We start from the raw sequence: 22408 nt of genomic DNA, 5'->3' as shown, positions 1-22408 counted from the left end.
CATGAAAATGCGAAACTCATGACCCGGTGACGCCAAAGAAACCACAAACAACAATTTTGTAAGGTTTCCTGCAGGTTTAAATTCATTAAAATACCCGGTGGATTAATTTTATTTTATGACGTCTCATAAGTGACCTGGCCACAAAAGATGCGATTGAAAGAAATAACTTATACAAATTGTAACTATAAGATATATTCAATGATTTCAAATAACTCTATACTAATAATAATTCCTTTGTTAAACTTTGTATTTATAGAAAAATTATTAAACTTTTCAACAAGATCATATATACGTCCTATCGCGTAATCTACCAAGTTTATTATTAATTCAAACAAGTAAGATATTTCAGACGCATGCTGATGTGATTGTGTCATCCTTGAACCAACAACCAGAAGTGTTTGGCTACAACTGGTGTTGGAAAGAAGTTTGCCACTTTGGTTTCAGCATCCCTATTCGCTTGAAAAATCTATGAATGCAAACAGATTTGTCTGGAGTAGGTCATGGATAAATAAAATGGACCGAGACAAATCGATCTTTATTTTATGGTTTTGTTTATCGAAAGCAGGACACTTTGTGACCTCAGCCAAATCATTTAAACATAAATCGCTAAATAATGTTAACTTAATAAAAAATTGCTTGCCTTCAAAGAAATGATGAAGTAGTATTTATGCTTACCTCTGCATGAAGGCCTTGAATGGCTCCATGTATAATCATCCCGGCAAGTTATCATGTCGTTTCCGTCCACTTCGTATCCTTCGTCACATTCCAATCGTAGCGTTGATGAGCGTGCAAAACGATTTCCAGATTCCAGAACAAATCTTCCGTTTTGCGGGTTACTAACATCAGGGCATTTCCTTTCTGGAATGTTAATAAAATTTTACGTTGTTAAGTGATGCAAGCTGTTGATTTTGTTATTTCGAAAAACATACTCTTCAGGTAAAAACTTCTTGATGATTAGTTTAAGGATGCTGTATCCGTGTAGCCTACCTCTGCATGTAGGTACAGATCTATCCCACGTGTAGTCATCTCTGCATCTAATTGATTCTCTTCCTTCGACCTCATAACCTCCGTTACATTCAAATCTGATTGTTGAACCACGAACATGAACTCTGTTGGCTGATTCTGCAATTCTTCCATTTGCAGGAGCAGTGACCGAAGGGCAAGTCAGTGTCTCTAAGAAAGAACTTGCGGAGATAAATGGTTTTTTTTGAATGATATACGAATAAATATAAGAGAACGGTATGAGCAGGCATTGTGCTGTTTCCATTGAAGAAACTTAAATATTTACAGCTAATGAGTGTGAAAGTCTGTGTAACATAACCTAAACATATACGTAGTTTCCATAGGCTACACTAAGTATTTTTATGGCATTCAGTTTTACCGCAAGTATTTGGCGGAGATTTATTCCAGGTTCCATCCTCCTGCATGTTATTTCGTCATAACCTTCTATTGTTTGCTCAATGTCCCGGCAACTAAACTTTAACCTGGTTCCCACGTCATACGCGTACTGCTCATTATTTCCTAATAATTGTATTATGTCTTCTATCCGCGGCTTTGGACACTGTACGACTACAAACAAAAGAATGTTTAACACTAAAACGTTAAACAGTGCTCGATAATGATTTATTTAGAAACTATGCTCGCGTCAATAACGACGCACTATAAAAGTAGTTACAGCAATTAATTATATAATGAAATGCCAAAATTTTTCGGACCATTCTAGATCTATTAGAGTACTGATGTTTCTCTAGAAATAGGCCGAAGAATGAAAACGTATTGACAAATGAAACGAAGCCAGAAAGATAAAAAATAGTAATGTAATATGGGGAATGGTGTGATGTTAGGCTTTACTTATAGGCTGGCCCAAGGCCAAGCCAAGTCTTATTGTTTGACTCCGAAATGATTGTCTTTGACTCCGTTGCGTTTACTGTCTCAATAATGTTTCTTCAAATCAACACCAACTTCATAAAGTCTAATTGTTATATTGTCCGAATAAGTTGTCACATCGAAACCAATTAATCACCATGCTTCCAATTCCCAATATCTTAGTAATAACTTCAATTCAGAGGAAATAACTCAGAAAGAAGAGAATTTCCAAGAGAGCGATTTAAACCAAACATTTGCTTTTATACTAAAGTATTGACCAATGAGCGAACGCCAAATTATCCATACAATGAAACGTATCTCTTGTCAATGTTATACATTCTACTTTTTCACAAAGAATTCAATCGATTTACATCAGCACAGAAAACCACTTGACACACTTACTACGTCACATGTCGATTTGGAACTACGCTTTGAATAAAGATTACTAGAAACAATGCATTGCTACGTACAAGCCATGTTACATCTTCTATTATACCGAAACCCTGACCAAGTACCATCAAACATTACACGGTAAAATACAATGCTACTTGAAACATTTTAATTTCCTTTGTTTGAATAACTGCTTAACGCCGATAAATACGTCAGTTTAAACATTTAATTAATTCCAGCTGGAGAAATCCCACAAAAACCGCTTTTAAGGTGCCAATTTATCTAATTGTTATAATATTTTATTACGGTCGCCACAGTAAGTTGAAATTTCGTGTTTAACCGTTGTCGCAGTGCAACCCGAACGAATTTTCCGGACAAACGCAGTAATAATAGCCGTCTTCAGAATGACAATTTCCGCTTTGACAAGGCGAATTCCAGCAAGGGTTGAAAACTACAAAAAAAGCAGTGTATCAGGAGTAATCCGAAAAGCAAAATACCATAAGTAAATATATCCTACTTCTCTCGCAATGATCCCCTCTTGTATATGAAGGGCATTGACAGTCGTAACTTCTGAGGTTACTGTCGGCAACGCATCGACCATCATTCATACACACCGTGTCGCTGCACGGGTCCATATCTGGTACAAAATAGATACAACCCATGGCCTTGTCAAGCAATTGCAAGATAAGTTTTGCAACATAAACAATGGCAGTATAAAGTATAAGCTAGTATAAAACCTTTCAGGTTAACATGACTTTGCATAATTAATTTGTCTACTCACCTCTTTCGCAAATATAATAGGTTTTTCGCCAACAAGCGAGATCATTCCATCCTCCGTTTCGCGACATGCTTCCGCAGTCTTCATTTCCTGCATTGTTCGGTTCACGCCAGTTCCAGTTTCTATGAGTCAGGCGTGTATCGTCAAGCCAGTGCCAGCGTCCTTCTTGTTTTTGATCAGTCATTCCGATAAAATAACCATAACTGAAAGGTGTGCGTCCAAGACTCCCAATAATTGTTGAAAGTGCATTTTGAATCATCTCTGTTTTTACCAAGGCAAGATCTCCCCCTAAATTCTGACAAGCGTCTCTAGCATCATTGAAGTTTTTCTCGATTCGAAAGATTAAGTACTCCTTGTCAGAGTAACCTGTATGTACAAGTGGATCCATTGAAGTAATTTCATCATAGTTCAGACAATAATATGATTTACCTTGACTTATTTACAGCTGATAAATTATGGTAACTCAGACATAAGTCTAATGTTATATAAGAAGTGGATGTAAGCGCTATAAAAATGTATAGAGTTAATGGCAGCAAGAATCACGGCGTCCACACAAGCGTGTCAACTCATATTTAAAACACTTCCGGACTCAGGCAAGATTCGCCATAAACATTGTGTGGACTACACACATTTTGTTGCCTGTTCTAAAAATCACAATGTAAGCTACAGTGTGTGCGAGTTAACCCGGATAACAAGACGCGGGAAAGAATTTACGGGGAAACGTCATTGCAAAAAAAACAAAACGGTTATTAAAAAAGAATTACAGACAAGCAATGGCCAGGATGTTTGCCTAATCTAAATAATTCTAATTAGTTCTAATCTAACTGTTTATATAATTATGTGTATTGATAGATTATTTCTTTTATTAACGCTTCGGAAAAATGTTAATTTTGTAAAATTCAATTTTTTTAAACTAGTTCAATTAAGGTTACTCACGGTCAGCGCTTGAAAATTGAAATAATTACGAATGATTGATTAGAAGGTTAGTTCACGCTTAGATTTAAGGTAGTAAAGGCAGATGTTTTCGCTTTTGTAAATTTTTATGTAATTGTTCAAATTGTAACGAGCAGTCACGGTTCAGATTGAAAAGCAACTTTTACTTGTTTTTCTTGCTGGGCATGGAGTAGAACATCCTTCGTCTTGCAAGGAAGAGCCCAGGCATGCTCCTCCGGTACGACCATATCTTCCACAAACTCTCCATCTTCTTCTGTTTCCCTCACCACAGGTAACTGAGCAAGGTGTCCATCCACCCCAGGTTTTCCAAACTCCTGCATATTATGCCATTATCGTTAGTATCCTTCATGTTCTAATATACGCAGGATCTACCCCTTCTTACCGTTGTTTAAACGTGTGTTGTCATTTCAAAATTTAATTTTAAAAATCTCCTAATTGTAATACCATTGATTATTATAAACTAAATGCGTCAAAATCGTATTACAAGTCAAGTTAGTAAGGACGTTTATGACAATTAGCAATTATTATCAATCCGTCTTTTATTACCACTATCGGGAGGACATTCTCGTTTAAGTTTTACTGAAATGCTTTTAACGAGGATTGAATGAAAGCGAGCATTTACCAGGCAAATAGCAGTTTGGAGGATCGTTATTCCAACTTCCAGATGCTTGACAAATTGACCTAATTGCACCCTCCAAATCAAATCCTTCGTTGCATGAATATGTAATTTCTTCCTCGAAAATATATCTTTCCTTTCTGGGGATTGACTCGCCGAAGTCGGGGTCAGAGCGCTCACAGGTGATTTCTGCAAAAACACAATTTATTTTTGCGGATAAGCCGTAACATAAATCGTAGAGCCCTAGATAAGTAGTTGACTTGGTTAGCAAGGTATACTGTATGTGTGGGGAAATAATATTTCGCATTACTGTTTGTTTGTTTTTCGTGCATCTTCCCACGCTTTTGTTTTCCTTAGTTATCAGTTAACTTTTATTCTGTTTGTTATTTCTCTTGATGATCTGATTTGATTGATTTCTCTTGTCCACTGTTTTTGTCATGTTGTTTATACCGCCTCAAGTGTTTCGATGTGGTCCAGTGCAGATTCATACGTGTCCTGTTTTCGGTTGGTCTCCCGCATGGGCTTCAGGCGGTAGAGGTGAGCTGGCGAAAAAAGGTGGCTTTCAAGGGCAGTCGTGGTATGGGCGTTTAGGAAGAGGACCTGTCGTTTTTGTTGGTCACTCAGAACTGGTTGCTTTATTATATTTTACCATTTTATTGTAAAACGTGTGCACCGTAAGTCAAGCCCCAAAAGCGGAGTGGAGTGTTTTTAATCTGATATCGAAATACAATCAGACTACATTAAAAGAGGCTTTTTGGCTTTGAGTGGGCCGTGAAAGCGGTGGAGAAGGACCTGGCAATAGAAAATCTGTAACATATGTAATGCCTGCAGTAAAGTTGAGTATTACGTTGGCAAGTCGGTACAGGGTGCGACCACGTCCCGTCTTCAGTGCATGACAAAATTTTGGCTCCACTTAAGCGAAAACCTCTGCTACATCCATATGTTATAGTATCTTCATACACCCAAGACATTTTGTTTGCTGGTCTTATAATGTCGACGTTACGTGGTGGTGTGGGATGCTCGCATGATCTTACTGTAAAGTAAACACAATAAAATTCTAATAGGTTATAGCTTCAGCATGTTGTTCACACAACACTAAATTAAATACGTTTCAGCTCGTTTAAAACAACTCATAAAACTGTTTCAACATCAACTTGCTACCGACTTACTTGTGCAAGTAGGTGGAGGATCAGACCAACGACCACTTGACGTGCAGCGTGATTCAGCCGATCCTGACAACTCGTAGCCACGACCACAAGTGTAAGTGACTCTGTCTCCATAAACCCATTGACTTTTATTAGGGTTAGCTGTAGAATGTTCTGGAACGTCTTGGTGTACACATCGTCGTACTGAAACAACAACGTGCACATTATGAGTCTTACGTGCTATTTTAGAGTGCTGGTTTATAACTCATGGTGATTGTGACACGGTAATTCTGTAAAGTTTTACTTCTGTAGAAGTAATTCTGTTACAATGAAGTGTTATATTAGAAGGTAGAAATGGCAATTCTTGATAATCACTTTTTCTCTGTATAGTTTGAGAATGTGTTTACAATGAGATGAAACTACTCTATATCTGAGTCCCTTTACCTCTTATTACAAATGTGACAATAGAATAGTAATAAGCTGACAAAAATACAATAAACTGCTCACTGCGACAATTGGGTAAATCATTTGACCAACGTCCAGTAACTAGACAGGTTGATGAAGGATTTCCCCTAAAGTCATACCCAACAGCGCAAGTGTAACTTAGAACATCATCTACCACCCATCGCAACTTCAATGAACTTGGTGTGGCGTCTGCAGGTGTGGTTCGACGTGGACAGGTTATTTCTGGAAGGGTGTTTAATTGAATGTGATTGATAAAAGTGTGATATTTTAAAAATCTTGTTTCTTTTATCATCCCACCATTACACATTTTATCTTAACAATACCTACCTTGGCAACGTGGTGGTGGGGAAGTAAATGCTCGGTCTTCTTGGCAAATTGCGCTAGAGGTACCGACCAGTCGATGTCTTCGACCACAAGAGTATGTTATGATCTCATCCAATGCCACTCTGCTATACCTTGGAGGTTCAACAGAACCGAAGCTTGGAGCTCTGGGTACGAAGCACTCTATCTCTGTTTACAATAATAAAATTGTTTTGACAGAAACGTTAAGTAACCTACAAATGTAAATCACGTTTATACTATCTTACTAGCAGTTCGTTAAGAACAAGAGAAGCCCCTGACTTAGTTGTTATGTGCAGGAAAGGGCTATTGCTTTGTTAGAACTGTTAATAAATTGTTAGTTGAACACACTCTTATACAATAAAAGACTTAAAACGTTTAACAATGAACTCCAAAACAATAATTTCGTAAATTAATTTTTTGTAAAACAATGTAAGGTATTTACATTTAAAAGTTGTAACAAAATAAACTAACTTTCTAATGCAAGCGTATATAGATGTTTTATTGAAGAAATTGATAAAGCATTTGATTATGTTGTAAAAATGAATGGAATTAGGAAGCTTTTACAACTTAAAGTAGAAGTTAATATCATGCAAACATAACTCATATATTTATTTTTACAGTATATACTATCCATCGCGATATAAATGGACTTGGTATATAATGTAAGGTGTGGTTCAACTTGGGAAAGTTTCTTTGAATGGTAACTGCATAAATGCGCTTGAATGTAAATTCTGACACAGCCAATCTTACCCAAGCAAGTTGGAGCTGTTCCAGTCCATTTTTTGTCGGATCTACATGTCCTGGTTCTTGTTCCTTTGAGAATGAATCCCTCATTGCAAACGTAATGAACTGTATCGCCATAAGTTCTGTCGCCTTCGATTGTCCCATTGCTGAATGTATCCAAATCATCACAAAGAGCTTCTAATTGAGAAACAAATGAATGGGCATTGTAAAGCCGAAAACGTGTAAAAAACTGGACCAATATTGCTTAGACTTTGCCAATAAAAAGTTTCGATTACTTGAAAACATAATGAATGTCCCGTTATCGGTTTTCTACTACAGTACAACTATTTTGCTTTCACCAAACTGTTACTTGGATTAATACAAGACATTCCACAAACGTCATCACAAACACATCTCTTCAGTGCTCCTCTACAATCTGCAGCATTCTCACAAGATTTCCTGCAAGTTCTTCCTGCCTCCACTTGGCAAAGATCAGCACGACAGAATGAGTCAAGATTAGATAATTCTAGTAAATATTTAAGGTAATTTTTGTAAACGTTTGTTTTTATTTGTTAAATTACACATTTTCGATTAATGGGAACAGAACCTGATTCTGTTTGTTGTTGTATTTCAGTAATCCAGGACATTAGCGGAGCTACGCTTGTGTAGTATCCTGGAAATTGGTATTTTATGCCATTTTCTGTGTATGTTGATCCACATCCCCAACCCCAGCTCACAATTCCAATTTGTATCCAACATCCTTTGCCAATAACATTTTCTTTGAACTGTAAATAAAGTTGAAACGTAATAAATATCATGTAAACTTGCATTTACTTTAGATAATCCTCCTTAAATTTTAAGAAAAAACTAATAATAACTTAACATTTGCTATAATTGAGCTTCAGCAAATCTCTGTTTCAGCTTCGCCCACCTCTCGTACAAGTGGTCCGCCGCTGTCTCCTTTACATGCATCAGTTATAATACCAGGGTTTCCCCCAATTCCACAAATCATTTGGTCAGTAAACGTAATTCCTTCGGGTAAACCTTTTTTTCTCATTTGGGCAATACTTCGATTGCACCTGAAAATTCATGAATTAAATCTAACACGTCGTAAACCGTTTCATGTTTAAAAAGCTCTAAGAGCACAGCAACTTCAAATTTTTTTATATTTTTTCCAGTGACAGTAACAGTGACAGTGAAAACGACAGTCGCAGATCTCATTTTTCATATTTACTCCAATCATTCGGATCAAGCTTCTGAAAAATGAAATCTACTTTGGAGTCACCTTTCATCGTTATGAAGTCGAATTAGTGCTTGGTTTAAAAATTTCGAAACTTTAAAATCAAAATCGGATGGATTACGAATCCTTGTTTCACCAAAACCTGTAACGACTGTTAGAACAGACTTTCTTTCAAGTTCTCCTTTTTCGATCAACCAGTCGCCTAAAACAAGTTTAAGCTTCAATTTACAGACAAAATCATTTTAAAAAATATATTTTCTGCAATTGAGTTACCTTCAGTTTTGCATTTATCACTTTCTGAAATCTTTCTCCCAAACAACGTCCTTTCATTTCTCTCCAAGTATTCAATGACGCAATTTCCATCCATGCATGGCAAGCACACTGGTCTCACAAATGACGTATAATTCACCCAACCTGCATTTCCAGTTTGCTGCCAGTACAAGCCAAGTTGCTTCAATTCTCTGCCTACAAGAACCTGTAGCAACAGATCGATTTTGTTCGTCAGTGTTTTCAGAAAAAGTTGATTTCAAACATACAAAATATAGCTCTTGTTTTGAAACACTTTTCAGTTGCAACATATTCTGGTTTCATCAAACTTCTAATGCTATTTGATTAAACAAAAATTACCAAAGCTATGTCGTAATCAAATGTGTTGATGGAAAAGTTTTCGTGCTCATAAATCTTCTCTGCTCGAAAAACTTGTACATGTGAAGAAAGCTGAGATTGATCGCTTTCCGGTAACTGTCGAATTCCTTTGAAAAAATTGTTACACAACAAACTTAATCAACGCTTTGTTGTTTTACAAAACAATCTTTCAATGAGATTCAACCAACCAAACGTAAGCAAGATATTGTGCGCCCAATTTCTTGGTCTTGCCATGCCATGAAAGACATGAGCAGCTGTGAGAACCCATCGATGGTTGATTAAAGACCCACCGCCTCTAACACGGCGATATGTCTACAAACGGTACATCTTTTAGGTAAACTCGAAATTTTAGCCGAGTGTTAAAGCTATATATGTAAATAATCAAGCTTACATCTGAAACTCTTGCCCGATGTTCGGCTATTAGAACTTGCCAAGGCCAAGCAGCCAAATTTGCTTCTGTTCCTTTTACAACTCTGCCAATACTTGCTCTTTTCTTCACATTTCCAACATCTCCAGATATTCCGCATTGACAAAAGTCTATAGAAGCATTTTGTTAGTCTTGTTTAAATCGTAGTTCTTTGGATTTTAGCTAATTTTGAAATTTTACTGCGAAAATTGAATTGATTGTGACTATAGCAAAAGTAGACATTGGTTTGAAAAATTTTATATTAGTCCATGTTTTAATTTAATATGATGATTTTTAATTTGTTTTAAAATTTAAACCACATGTTGAACTTTTCTAATTTAAAAATATTTCAGTAGAACTGAGTAATAAGCTTTACAATTGAACTGCTAACTTAGAACTAACCTTGGCTCTTAAAAGTATCAAGTACTTCAGTGAAAGTTGGATTGACCAAAAGTAAGTGTCTGGGATAAGTTAGGGATTGCAGTTCGTCATAGGTTGCACTTTCATGAACATTTGATCCAAATGCTATTACATAAATCTAAAACATATTGCGTCATTCTGGTGTCAAATGTGAACAAAATTCAAACCAAACAGAAGTTAGATAAATCCAAAACATGAAATATCGAAACATTTATGTTTAAGTGTTGACTTTAAAAGCGCTCCCGAAAATTCAAACATATTATTTATGAAATTAAAAGTTTGTAGATGAAATCCACACAAATGTACGTTTGGCAAATTTTTTGACAATCCATCTATAAAATCTTGCATCACGATTTTTGGGGAAATCAGTCCTGGAAAATGTTGACCTTAAAAAAATGAAAAACAATCTGTAACTAAAATCTTGAGTATAACTGAGTTGATGACGCACATATCCTCTTTTTACCATTGATAAACAAGAAAATATTCCTCATGTTTTCCGAAATGTTTTGTGCGATCCTTGAATAAACTTCCTGTAATTTTTGCAACCCCTCCGCAGTGTTTCTCAGTTCACCAACATTTTGCACGAACTTTTCTGCGCCAAATCACGAGTTGATAACATTTTTTATTATTTTAAGCTCATTTTATAAGCATTACATTTTTGTTTCAACTTCCTTTTTTCCTTTAACCTTTTCATTTACCTCTGTCTACTAAAATAGTTCTCAGCGATCGAATTACTTCTTGTGTAGAAACTGAAGTAAACTTCAGGACAACTTTGGATCCTGAAGCAAAAACAATGATGGCGCATTTCAAGTAGTTGTTTCTGCTTGCCTGTAAATTTAAAAATCAATTTGTTTGCACAAACAATTTGATGCTGGTCTATATACAAGATAGAAATTATATAGGCCTACTTTTAAAAAATCAAAGTGTTTACCAACCTCATTTACAAGATTCTCAGCAAACTCCAGGGAAACTCTAAGAGTTTCATCACTGACATCTTCAGAAATATCAATGACAAAGATTGTTTCATGCAATATTGTTGATGTTGATGATAATGAATGACCCAGGCTGTGGTTGTGGACGAGATCTTCAGTTGTTTCCAGATTTCCTTGAAGTCGACGTAAAGAAGCTGAATTGCTGGCAGGGTATCGAGGGTCTGAAACAAACACAGTTTCATACGGTAAGAAAATGAAACGCTTCTGTAGCTTTTGAACTTTGAACACGCACCCATTAGTACGTGCTATATTGCGCGCCTTTCGTTGCCAGATTGAGAGACTAAATAATATTCTAAACTTTATCTGATGTATAAAGATACAGTTTACACTTTTGCTATTACGATGAGCTCAATACGACACCTATGCATTTCGGAGCACCACCATCGCTCCACTGTAGGAAGTAAAGACATTCTTGTTGTCGATCTCCAATCATCGAGTATCCTTCATCACATTCAAACTCAACCATCGCTCCCATCGTGAAATTGCTCCTTGTCAAGAGATTACCGTTTATTGGAACTCCAGGATGCGGACATCTTGATTCATCATCTAAATAAAAACCACGACAAATTACAACTAATCTAGCTGCTATAATTCAGTCTCAGTATATACGCCTTTCCTTTTAAGGCATTGCATGAAAACTCCAACAAGGCATAGTTTAAATATTTTCCAAGTAAGCAAAAGGTTCATTCACCAATCATATCGCAAATTGCGTTTAATCCACTCCACTGTCCGTCGTCCGTGCACGTTTGAACGCTGTCTCCTAGCAACCGTTGCCCTGGAGAGCACTGAAACGTCACTTGGTGTCCAACCAAATATGGGCCATGCTGATACTGCACAATGTCGCCACCCATCGATCGAATAGAAGGCAATGGATCACCACAAGTTGTAGCTGTATCGTTTTAGCAAATTAGAATAATTACAAAACCAAGTTTGCGACGTTAAAATCGATAATTTTTGTTCCTAGAAAACGTTTAAACTATAAGGTTTATTTTACAACATGACCTTAACAAATTACTCACGAGCGCAATTGATCAATCTTCCAATCCAGGTTCCACCTCCTGTGCATTTCCTCGTTAAATCTCCGAACTGAAGATAAAATCCGACGTCACACCGGTAGTAAGCTCTCCGATGAAATCCTTCCCCGTCATATTTAATTGATGCGTGTGCGGATGGTGGGGCTTCCCCGCAGTCGATGTCTTGATTATAATAAGAAAATAAGTTTTGAAATATAACACCTAGTCACTGAAAATTACATAAAAATTAAGATGATTGACATTTTCATGTGTAAATATATGACCTGGGTTCACGCAAGTCCTACCACAATACCCATCACACACACAACTCATGTCTTCCGTGCACTCTGAACTTGTCAAACAATTTGTTCCGCATATCATGAGATTTCGCAAAACTTTTTCTTGATCAAACCTGCGGCAACTTCCTGAAAATAAAGTAACAAGTTTATGTGCAATGACCTTGTTATATATGAGATAATAGCAAATGCTTTGTTTACAGCAACGTGGCATAAAATGCTTCATAACGACGCGCTTTGAACGACTATTTCTTTGATGTTTATTGACATTCACTTACGAGCACAAACCGCCAATCTAGTCCAACTTTTCCTTCCATGGCATAAGTTGAACTTTTGAGATCCTTCTAAACGGTAACCAGGCGCACACTCATACTCAGCCATATCATCATAATGGTAAGGTGGCGACGGTTTCAATACGAGTGATCCGTTCGAGTGTCTTCGATAAACGCGAACTCTTGCCATATTTGGTATCACCGATGGTAGACCGCAAAAGTTATCTATGAATAATGTTAAATATTATGTAAACTTATGTTTTTATTTTTCAACTACATAACTCCATAACATTGCACGAATACTTGCTAAATTGTTTCAAAGGAAAAAGATAAAATTTCGCTGACCGTACATACTCTACATGTTAAAATAATTTTGTTTTTATGACTTTACTGTAGGCACAATTTCATTCACTTTTACATTCAAGCTTTATCAGGAACACATTATAACTTACTCATATTGATGCAAGACGTTCCACACTCGTGATCACATCGACATGTTTTTCCACCTTTGCACTGAGCTTGTGATGGACAGGGCTTACGACAAGGTCGTCCTACAGCATCTGCTGTTGTTTGGTTTCGTCTTGGACACTGAGCTGATACTTTGAAACAAGAATCAAATGTAGCACAATCAAAAATGGTTTCCACAAACAGATAGTTTTTTACTAATTTTAATATGTTTGACTAATATAATAACATATGTTCTGCTCGTTTACTTTGGTAAGTTGTTGAAAGCAAAACGATTACTGCACAAACTTGACAAAACTTGATCTCCATGTTTTCTGAAACTAAATTTTCTTTCTTTAACATTAAGGGAATCTTATAAGCGTATGTTTAATTGCCTGAAGCGATTTGAACGGGCGAACTCGCAGAAAAAATTTATCGCGGTTTCGTTTGAAAACTTGTTGTTGTGGTTTGCGCATTAACGATCCTGAAATAACTTTACGATTCCGTTTTGAGATTACAAGTTTCATAAACCGTCATATAAAATTCCCTTTTGCACAATTACTTGAGGCTATATGTGAAGAAAGTCCACAAATGGTGCAAAGCAAATGTGGTATTCCGTCACCAAATACAAAGACTATAATGAGTTCGTCAAATCACCTTTCTTTGAGGTCGAAGTTCTTTCACTGCGCTTAATACCAAGACAATCATTATTCTGTACAAAACTGACCAGTACGTATTTTGCGGCTGTTCATCTTCATACAACAAACGTAAAACTGAATTCAAGACACGAAAAATACGCAAAGAGATTTAGAACTTATATGTTAACAACACATCATTAATATGAGAGATTGGAAGAATAGTTCATTTGAGCAAATTTTATATTGCACACCGAACAAGAATGCTACATGCAGCATAGATTTTTGAAATGTTTAAAAAAAATTCTTTTCCTGTGCTACGAGTAAGCTGTCAATAATTTCTTGAAAATCGCGGTCCGTGTAATTAGAATGATAACACTGGTCAACACGATTTTTGCGGCAGACTGTGTTGGGGTCTTTTTTACCTAATTTTGGGGCGCTGAATCCGAATCTGGCATTATTTTTTTTCTATCACATCACGTTTTTGAAATAATATATATGATCAATATAAATAATACCGCAAATCAGAAACCGCCTTGAAATGTAGAGGTCGTTTTAATCAAAACTGCTGGAACGCTTAATCATGCTAAACACGAACACAAAGCCTCGAAATCATTTAAAAAACATCACTAGAAACTAGCCGTTGAACAATCAATGTAATGATACAGAACTGCCACAATCTTTAAGAGCTCGAAAATTTTCGTTTTAATGGCTTTCGTTTATGGGTAGTGGTGTAATTTTCTCTCTTCAAGTTCCAGCAGTAATCTGCCATCATGTGGCAGTCCCATTGGCCTTGGTAGCGCTCTTCCATATAACTCTAATGTCTTGGTGAAAGCGCTCACCTTGTTCTTCACTGACGTCCCAAAGGTTTTCAGGAAAGTAATCTAAATGATTTTTCAGAAAATGTAGCTTTATGCTCATATTGCATTTCATCTCTTGCATGCTGAATAACATTTCTTTTAAGAGGTCTCGATAGTTATCTGCCTTTCTGTTGCCAAAGGAGTTACTAACAACTAAAGAAAAAGAATTCCAAGTCCTTGCTTCAACTCTGTTTATTGATGCTGCAAAGTTTGGATCTCTGAGCAGCTTCCTTATTTGTGGGCCACTAAAAACTACAGCCATTTTCTTTCTTTTCTTCACTGAGACTTGGGAAGGCTTAGCAGATGTACTTAAAGCAATCTCCATTGTGATCAAGAACCTTAACTCCAAAGCATTGTGATCAAGAACCTTAGCATACCATTTCATTGCCCCAAGATTGGTGGGAAGTTGCAGCAGGATGATCTTCTTGGTATCTACTAACGGGTTATGAATGATATTTTTCTCTCCAGGTGTTAAACTGCTCCTTTCTGGCTACTTATCTTTTATCCAATGCTCATCTATGGCTCTGCTATCCCAGTAGCAGAGAAAACAAGGGTTTTTGGTGTAACCACCTTGCTGTCCTAACAGAAGGTTCATTATTGTTATGTCTACACATAATGCCCAGCCATGATCACTGTACTTCAGTGTTTCCAGCACATCCTTAATGTTTTCATACGTCTCTTTGAGTGTCACAGAATGTCCTACTGGAATCGATGCATATTTATTTCCATTGTGAAGTAACACGCACTTCAGGCTTCGTTTTGAGCTCTTTTCTTTTACATTATACGAACAATGTTATGTTTATTGTTGACAATGTTTACGTTTTACTAAAGAGCAGGGTGCTGTCACAAAAAGCATTGGCCTTTTAAGTCTCCAGGGCAGATGTATACAGATAAAGACGGTAACTCAGTAATGAGCTACCAAACGTGATGCATAAAGATGGTAACTAAGTAATGAGATACGAAAGAAAAAATGAATGCGTCCACATATAATTTCGAAATTCGAAAAGAGGTCCGTGATTGAAAAAAGATTGAAAACCACTAGATTAAAGTTTACTGAAAACCCTGTCATTCTGTGTTACAACAAAACTTCCAGCCGAGGTTTCATCATAGGTGATTTCAATAACAATTTTTGATTTGTTGCTGTTATACGCTCACCGTACCGTCACTAACGAAAGTCAAAATTTGATCAATTTATGAAATTGGGGAAAATGCGCAGCGAAAAAACCTGACGTGATAGAGCAATTCTGAGCTCAGAATTGGATTCAGCAACCAAAACTTAGCCTAAATCAATCATCAAAGTTCATGCAACAAAATTTTTTTTTGTTTTTGTAGACCAGTGTAATTAATGATTACCAAATTACCAAATTACCAAATTACCAAATTACCAAATTACCAAATTACCAAATTACCAAATTACCAAATTACCAAATTACCAAATTACCAAATTACCAAATTACCAAATTACCAAATTACCAAATTACCAAATTACCAAATTACCAAATGATAATTACCAAATCATAATTAGAATGAAATATAATTAGAGTCCGGAATGATCAAACGACTGCGAGAAGTGTGGAACAAGTTGATAATAAAGTGATACGATTTATGATATTTATTAATGAACATCTGTTTTGAATTAACTCATAGTAAGCTGTGACCTCACTCTCAGGCGCGTGTGCTTTCCAGTGACGTATACACACTTCTCTTCTAGAGTAATCAGCGCGTTTTAAAGAAATGGTATTTTCCATTATGCAACCAACAACAACATTGAGATTTGTATAAACTCTGTCAGTTATTCCAGCTTATGTTTGCAATCGAAGTAGAATTATCCCTTCCTACTAGACTTGATACAATGTTTAACAGCCATAATTCCTCAAAGGTTCTCATCATCAAAGCACTCCCACAACAAACATGCTGTACATAAAAGCTTGGTCTCTTTCTAATGAAACAAGTGATTAAAACTGCGCACCACAATCCAACGTACTTTCTCGCTCAACGTCAAAAGTAGACTGACCTCACATGACCATAATCATTGGTGAGGGTCAAGAAAGTTAAGGATTTATCTTATCATTGATGAAGCGTTTTACACTTCAGGTGTAGGCCTAAAGTGTAAACCGTTAAAAAGAAAAACAACAACAACAGCGAAGAAATAAACACGGTGCTTGGTCAAACCTTTCACCAAATATATTTCATATTACATACAATTTTAATATACAGACAGCACGAAGTCACACCATGCCAGTGTACCAGGCTATAGCACACGATGTCAATGAAAGCATATTTTATTACAAGAAGATAGTTTACCATTACAACGACACAATTGCTAATAGTCTTAAGTGTTTGAGGTTTTATGAACAACCACAAAGATATGCGGTAGAGCTGATAACACGTTCATGCGCAGCTTGGTGGGTTGCTGCTCCACTTTCCAGTATTCTGACAAACTATCGTGGCTGGCCACATCATATTATACCCAGCTTGGCATGAATACGTGATGCTGTCACCAGCCACATAAGTAAATCTGATCGAACCCACAATAGTGCGAGCAGGAACAACAACAAAGTAAAACGCACAAGAACAAGACTTGTCACATCTGTCCCATTCATCGTCATATTCTGCAGTCAAGGAACACCAGTCAGCAAGACCAATTTTAGATTCAATACAAGACTTATAGGTTCTTCCTTTGTAGACGAAAGGAAAATGACACTCCCCGGAGTCAGTGCATTGTCGTTCTAAACGTTGCAAAGTGTTTGTCAAAAAAGTAAAGAATAATTTGCAACTTACATTCAGCAATGATATGCCAAGTAATACTTTTACTAATCCACACACTCAGGAAACTCATTTGACCAAGTTCCGGAGCGTCGGCAATATATGGTTGGTTGTCCCATCATTGTGCAGCCTTCATCGCATGTAAATGAAACACTTCTATCTGCGGGGAATTTTTCCTCAGCAGCTCTTGACAAGGTTCCGTGAGCCGGTGTTTGAGGAACAATACATCGACTCTCTGCACAGGTTTAAGTATTACAGCATAATATGAAAGCCTTTTGACAACACAGGTTTCTTATAAGTAGGCTACCTTCACAGACAGGGGTTGGTCGATTCCAATTCCCGCTCCTCAGACAAGTTGCTTTCAACGTCCCATATAGCTGATTTTTCATGAAGTATCCTGGATCGCATGAGTAAGTAATTGTCCCATCCAATAACACTCTGTTGCCCGATGACGTTGAAACGGATCCATCGGTTGGCGCAGTAGGCACCAAGCAATCAAGGCCTGAGAATGCATTTATTCAAGCTACATAGATTCCTTATGAAAACTATGATGTTACATATCAGTACTTCTTATGCATGTTTTGAATGTTGCTTACGTATTGAGCAATCCTTTCCTTCGTATCCATACCGACAAAAACAAGTGTAATCATCTATCCTGTTGATGCAAGTTCCTCCGTTTTGACAAGAATCCGGAATACTACATTCGTCACCTTTAAAACAGGAACGAAAACGTTTTTTTGATGCTTACTTATTCATGGAGTTGTTGTTTCTATACCTACACCCAATACACCATGTTTCAGTTAAAGTTGCTTGATAAGTCTGTCAGTCATATTTTGCTTTCACTTACGGCAGGGCGTATTTTCCGAAAACGAAATGTCATCAAGTTCAACTGACGTCGACGATCGAGAGCTTTTTGCGGTAAAATGAACCTCAAGATCGTTTCTCGACGACGGAAATGAATAATCCGTCCCAAGGCAGTTGTTTCTGGGTTCCAAGCGATTGAAAGACCACAACCTTTGACTTGTAAATGTAAAAAGTATTTAAACATTTACCTGAATAGTATAGTCAACTAGCATAGACAACTAGAGACATTTGTCAATGCCAAATTACAATTGTGATTAAAACTATCATAGATACCTTGATCCTGACATGGATAGGTAGAAATGACTACCACTCTCAAACTCCGAAACTCGGTAATAAAACCTCAAGCAAACTTGAGTATTACGAGAAATACTTGGACTGGATAAAATTGCTTCGGCATTTCTTTGTGATCTCTCAAAGCTTGCTTTTGCAATATACCCTGCAGAGAGCTATAAATGATAAAGGGCGGCCATGTTTTTTGAGAAACTGTAAGCATGGAATCTTATAACATAAAAGCACCTCTTGCAGCTCCAACCCCTCTGCCATGTGCTCCAGTCTTTAAAAATGTGCGATTGAAATTCATTCCCGAAGTTGTGAAACCACAAACCGGTCGTCGAAAGTCTTCAAAGTTGCAGTCCTTGTCAACTATTTCATGATGAAACATGCACAGCTACTTTGAATAATTTCTTAAATCTAAAAATCGCACGAGCCATCGATTTATATTTATCCTCACCCACACAAGTTGGAGCTTGGCCTCAGTTGTTATTTTCCCAACGTCGCAGTGATAAAAAACTCTTCCTCCGAAGAAAAAGTCGTCCCCTTCCGTAATAACCATTGTTTATTTCGCTGGGCGATTTACAATTTACTTTGGAGCAAAGGTACCTTGGTTCCGTCCAACCATCTGATGTGCAGGTTATGTTGGGATTTCTGGATAAAATAAAACCTGTTATAACGTCATGTGAGAAAGGTGTGTGTGTGTGTCCACAATTCATAAATATTTCACCGAAACCTTATTGCATTCACTCTGAAAATCTGCACTTTTTATGTAGGATAAACATTAGACTTTAAGTCAATGACACAGACTTTTGTTTTAACTGGTAGCATTAGCGTGTGTATTGTGTGCTGTGTGTGTGTGCTTTTAGCACTAGCATTAGCTTTTTTATATCGCTGTTTAATGAATTTGATTTCGGATTTATTAATCGTTTTCAAAATGTTATGCATATAGAGGTAACAGATACACATCAAGTTTAGATGTCTGCTTACCAACTTGATAACTGTAGGTTACCATATCCCCAATATCAAAATTACTACCATCGGTTTCTGGGTATGCGCTTGAAGTTCGGGCAGGATATGCACAGACGCCGTCAAAAAACAAAATACGCTGGTAATAATCCAAGCTATAAATAAGTTACAGATGTCGAATTGTAACTCGAGCTATCAATTCCTACTTTTGCAATACGGTGCTGAGCCCGTCCATTTCTTGTCTGATCGGCAAGTTCTCGTACTGCTGCCGACTAAAACGTATCCATCATTGCATATGTAGGTGACATCTTTTCCGAAGGTTCTTAGACCATCAATTACGCCGTTTTCAAATGGTTCAATCTCTTCGCACGGGCCATCTAAAAGCACATATTTTGCTGCCAGTACAATTTTACATTGAAAATAATTTATATTGTATAGGTTTTTTCAAATATAATTGTATTTTTACTGTTTTATCAATGATTTTGTTTAAACAAGTCTTAAATACTTACTAAAATCAGAAGTTAACAAGGATTTTATCATTTCATAAGTACCATAACATCAAAAAAATTGAGATTGTTGAATTTGTGAAAAAGCACATGAAGATACGTTTTACCTGGGTTGAAGCAAGACTTTCCAGAAATTTTATCACAAAGACATTTTTTCAAAACTCCTCTGCAGTTAGAGTTCGAATAACATGTTTTTCTGCAATTCCTGCTCTCTTCAAGAGGAGTGATAGATTGCGTTCGCACGATGTTTCCTGTGACGCCGAATCCCACGCTAAACTTTAAAGCGCATTAACTGTTTAGTTTAGTTTAACTGCGTATTAATTATAATCTACATTCACTGAAAACCCTATGTGGTCTTTCGTTGTCACTATTCACACCTATTCTGTATAATTGTGCCAGTCATATTTTTTAAAGCAGCCTATGTGTTGTTGAATATATGTATTGAAAACAAGTGCACCAAAGTCATCCCTTTTTATAGGACATGCAATTATGTTGCAATAAAAAGGAAATGATGGTGATGTCCAGCCTGGGAAACGTTAACAAACATAAACATATTTTGATAACGGTATCTACGCACACACATCCGCTGTTAGCTTGCATTTTGTTTGTGTCTTACCCTGATCAAAAATCAGTAGAAGCAAAACACCAATTTGCCTCGTTCCAACTTTCATGGCCCGCAGAAACTTGAAAATTATACTCGTCCGAAGTTTCGCTGAGCAAGTTTTTCTAGAACTAAGCTAACAATGATAAACTCTATTTCGTAAAAGTTTTTGCCCAAGGCGAAAAAATCTGTAAAGCACTATATCTCAAATTGTTGATATTTGCAGTTGTTTGAACAGCTAATCCCTTTGCCAAACGTTTACTGTACAAAACGGCAAAACTTAGTATTACTTTCTGAATCTCTGTAGCTGTTTACTTTTTGCTATCACCAACTTCATCTCCCAAATAGTTGCTGTTTTTCGTTTCACTCGCTCTCTTTGCTTTATCGTGTACGTGATATGGTAAATGGTAACGTAGCACGTCTGTCAAATACGTCTCTACCCGAGGCACGTATACTCGGTTTAGGTTGAAAACAAGCTCATGATAATGACCCTAATACTGTAGTTAATCTTGTATGACGTTTGCCGCTACGAGAATGAAATCAGCTTTAAGTATCGTTTGTATGAAATCCTCTATTCTAAAACGCTTATGGTTTTGAACAAGGGGTTTACGCTTTGTCCGTTTCTGGCAAAATAATTAGAAACGTTCAAATGTGCAGTATGTGCTCTATATCAGGGCTTCTCAAACTTTTTTGTTCTGCGACCCCATTTTGAAAAAGGTATTTCTATGCGACCCCATTATGGGGACATTCACGTTAATGACATTAAAACGGGGTTAGTTCTTTTGTCTATTAAGACTAGGGTTAATTAGGATATCAATAATTTTTACTATCTGGATAACGGATATATCCGGATATTTCCATTTAGTTAACCGGTTAACCAGCTAATTACCGCTAAACAAAACAGACCCAATTTGTTTCGGTTATTTTTGACTTTATAATTCAATTGCCGAAGTAGCAAAACAATATCGAAAGGAACATGAAAACAACAACAATGAAACATGAAATAAAGCAACGAATGAAAACAAGAAATAACAAACGAATAATCCGAACCTAATTAAGACTATAACATTGACATTGTTACCACATGAATCTACGAAGCCTAACCACTGATCCATACTAAATTAATGTTGTAAGTGCTTTAAACTTTAGCCTAGGTTCCTTCAGAAACTAGTTACTCGGCTACTCTGAAATCGTAATGCGAGCGGTAAGGTTACTTTTGGTCAGCACGTTACAGCAATCATAGCGTAACAATGCATCAATTGTTACGATTGGTTATATTTTATCTTTCGACATTTCACACCAACGGTTGCGGTCAATCCTTAAAAAACACATTTCTTGGAAATGGATAGCCTATTAACATGACAATAAAAATATTTAATAGACCCCAAAATTTCATTACGCGACCCCATTTGGGGTCGCGACCCATAGTTTGAGAAGCCCTGCTCTATATTGAAAAATTATATTTTTGTGGTTTTTTTTTTAATTAATTTTGTTTGAAGATGACATTAAATTGGTTTGGCAACTGATTGTTTACGGCTAATATTTGTAAATGTTGCTTTCAGCAAGTAGTTCTAAGATAAACACGCCTGAATTCTATTGCCCGTGAGATCAATATCAGAAAGGATTTTGCTTGATGCCTTAAATATTTCAAGTGTAGAAAAACTTTGTCATAGATGTTTCTGAGCGTGTTTGATTGCGAGAGAACTTCAACAGCTTTCACCAACTAGAAATTGATTTATAAACAAAAGGTCGGTTATGTACTGCGCTAAAATTATCTTCAAGTGGAATTCCCCCTCGACAACGTTAAGTAATTGATGATTGCTATTTTTCTATCAAAGACATGACATCTAAAGCGGTGGAAACCAGCATAAAATCATGTTGGTTTATTTGCGATATCACTCAGTAATAAAAGTCAAGATGAAAAAGTTTT

The 22408-nt window shown here is 36.6% G+C and overlaps 3 protein-coding genes and 1 long non-coding RNA gene across 10 annotated transcripts; 1 reads left to right on the top strand and 3 right to left on the bottom strand.

Moving 5' to 3' along the window:
• Nucleotides 1–229: 229 nt before the first annotated feature.
• LOC143468565 (E-selectin-like) lies at nt 230–1587 on the bottom strand. The gene is made up of 4 exons (XM_076965876.1): nt 1382–1587; nt 988–1173; nt 676–858; nt 230–466 (listed from the first exon to the last, which is right to left on the bottom strand). Exons 1-4 carry the CDS (start codon nt 1425–1427, stop codon nt 450–452), a joined length of 432 nt encoding a protein of 143 aa, XP_076821991.1. The 5' UTR covers nt 1428–1587; the 3' UTR covers nt 230–449.
• A 379-nt stretch (nt 1588–1966) lies between these two features.
• On the bottom strand, nt 1967–13421 carry LOC143468466 (complement factor B-like). Of its 2 annotated transcripts, XM_076965703.1 has the most exons (30): nt 13277–13348; nt 13016–13162; nt 12570–12788; nt 12280–12420; nt 12002–12178; nt 11674–11871; nt 11343–11528; nt 10926–11143; nt 10689–10818; nt 10454–10582; nt 10297–10376; nt 9973–10108; nt 9556–9701; nt 9353–9476; nt 9147–9271; nt 8793–8994; nt 8565–8721; nt 8211–8358; nt 7887–8064; nt 7650–7805; nt 7307–7477; nt 6542–6724; nt 6257–6436; nt 5774–5953; nt 5452–5637; nt 4611–4793; nt 4135–4302; nt 3038–3400; nt 2774–2893; nt 1967–2707 (listed from the first exon to the last, which is right to left on the bottom strand). In XM_076965703.1, the coding sequence occupies exons 1-30, from the start codon at nt 13335–13337 to the stop codon at nt 2592–2594; spliced, it is 4908 nt and encodes a 1635-aa protein (XP_076821818.1). In that variant the 5' UTR covers nt 13338–13348; the 3' UTR covers nt 1967–2591. The 2 variants fall into 2 exon arrangements, with proteins under 2 accessions (XP_076821818.1, XP_076821819.1); XM_076965704.1 differs by lacking the exons at nt 1967–2707; nt 2774–2893; nt 3038–3400; nt 4135–4302; nt 4611–4793 and adding an exon at nt 4920–5146 and having other exon boundaries at nt 13277–13421.
• Nucleotides 6565–8591, top strand: LOC143468571 (uncharacterized). The gene is made up of 4 exons (XR_013119000.1): nt 6565–6706; nt 7177–7821; nt 7914–8294; nt 8458–8591. It is a non-coding gene; the product is annotated as an uncharacterized LOC143468571 (long non-coding RNA).
• A 2993-nt stretch (nt 13422–16414) lies between the features above and the next one.
• LOC143468536 (E-selectin-like) lies at nt 16415–20833 on the bottom strand. Of its 6 annotated transcripts, XM_076965830.1 has the most exons (12): nt 20494–20833; nt 19985–20153; nt 19393–19748; nt 19012–19056; nt 18863–18948; nt 18649–18774; nt 18406–18568; nt 18116–18288; nt 17865–17978; nt 17576–17770; nt 17329–17503; nt 16415–17231 (listed from the first exon to the last, which is right to left on the bottom strand). In XM_076965830.1, exons 6-12 carry the CDS (start codon nt 18710–18712, stop codon nt 17216–17218), a joined length of 900 nt encoding a protein of 299 aa, XP_076821945.1. In that variant the 5' UTR covers nt 18713–18774; nt 18863–18948; nt 19012–19056; nt 19393–19748; nt 19985–20153; nt 20494–20833; the 3' UTR covers nt 16415–17215. The 6 variants fall into 6 exon arrangements, with proteins under 6 accessions (XP_076821945.1, XP_076821942.1, XP_076821946.1 ...); XM_076965827.1 differs by having other exon boundaries at nt 18863–19056; XM_076965831.1 differs by having other exon boundaries at nt 18867–19056.
• Nucleotides 20834–22408: the final 1575 nt, after the last annotated feature.

Source organism: Clavelina lepadiformis, chromosome 8 (genome assembly GCF_947623445.1).
Source record: "Clavelina lepadiformis chromosome 8, kaClaLepa1.1, whole genome shotgun sequence".
Taxonomy (NCBI): Eukaryota; Metazoa; Chordata; class Ascidiacea; order Aplousobranchia; family Clavelinidae; genus Clavelina; species Clavelina lepadiformis.
This window is presented reverse-complemented; position numbering and strand designations above follow the sequence as displayed.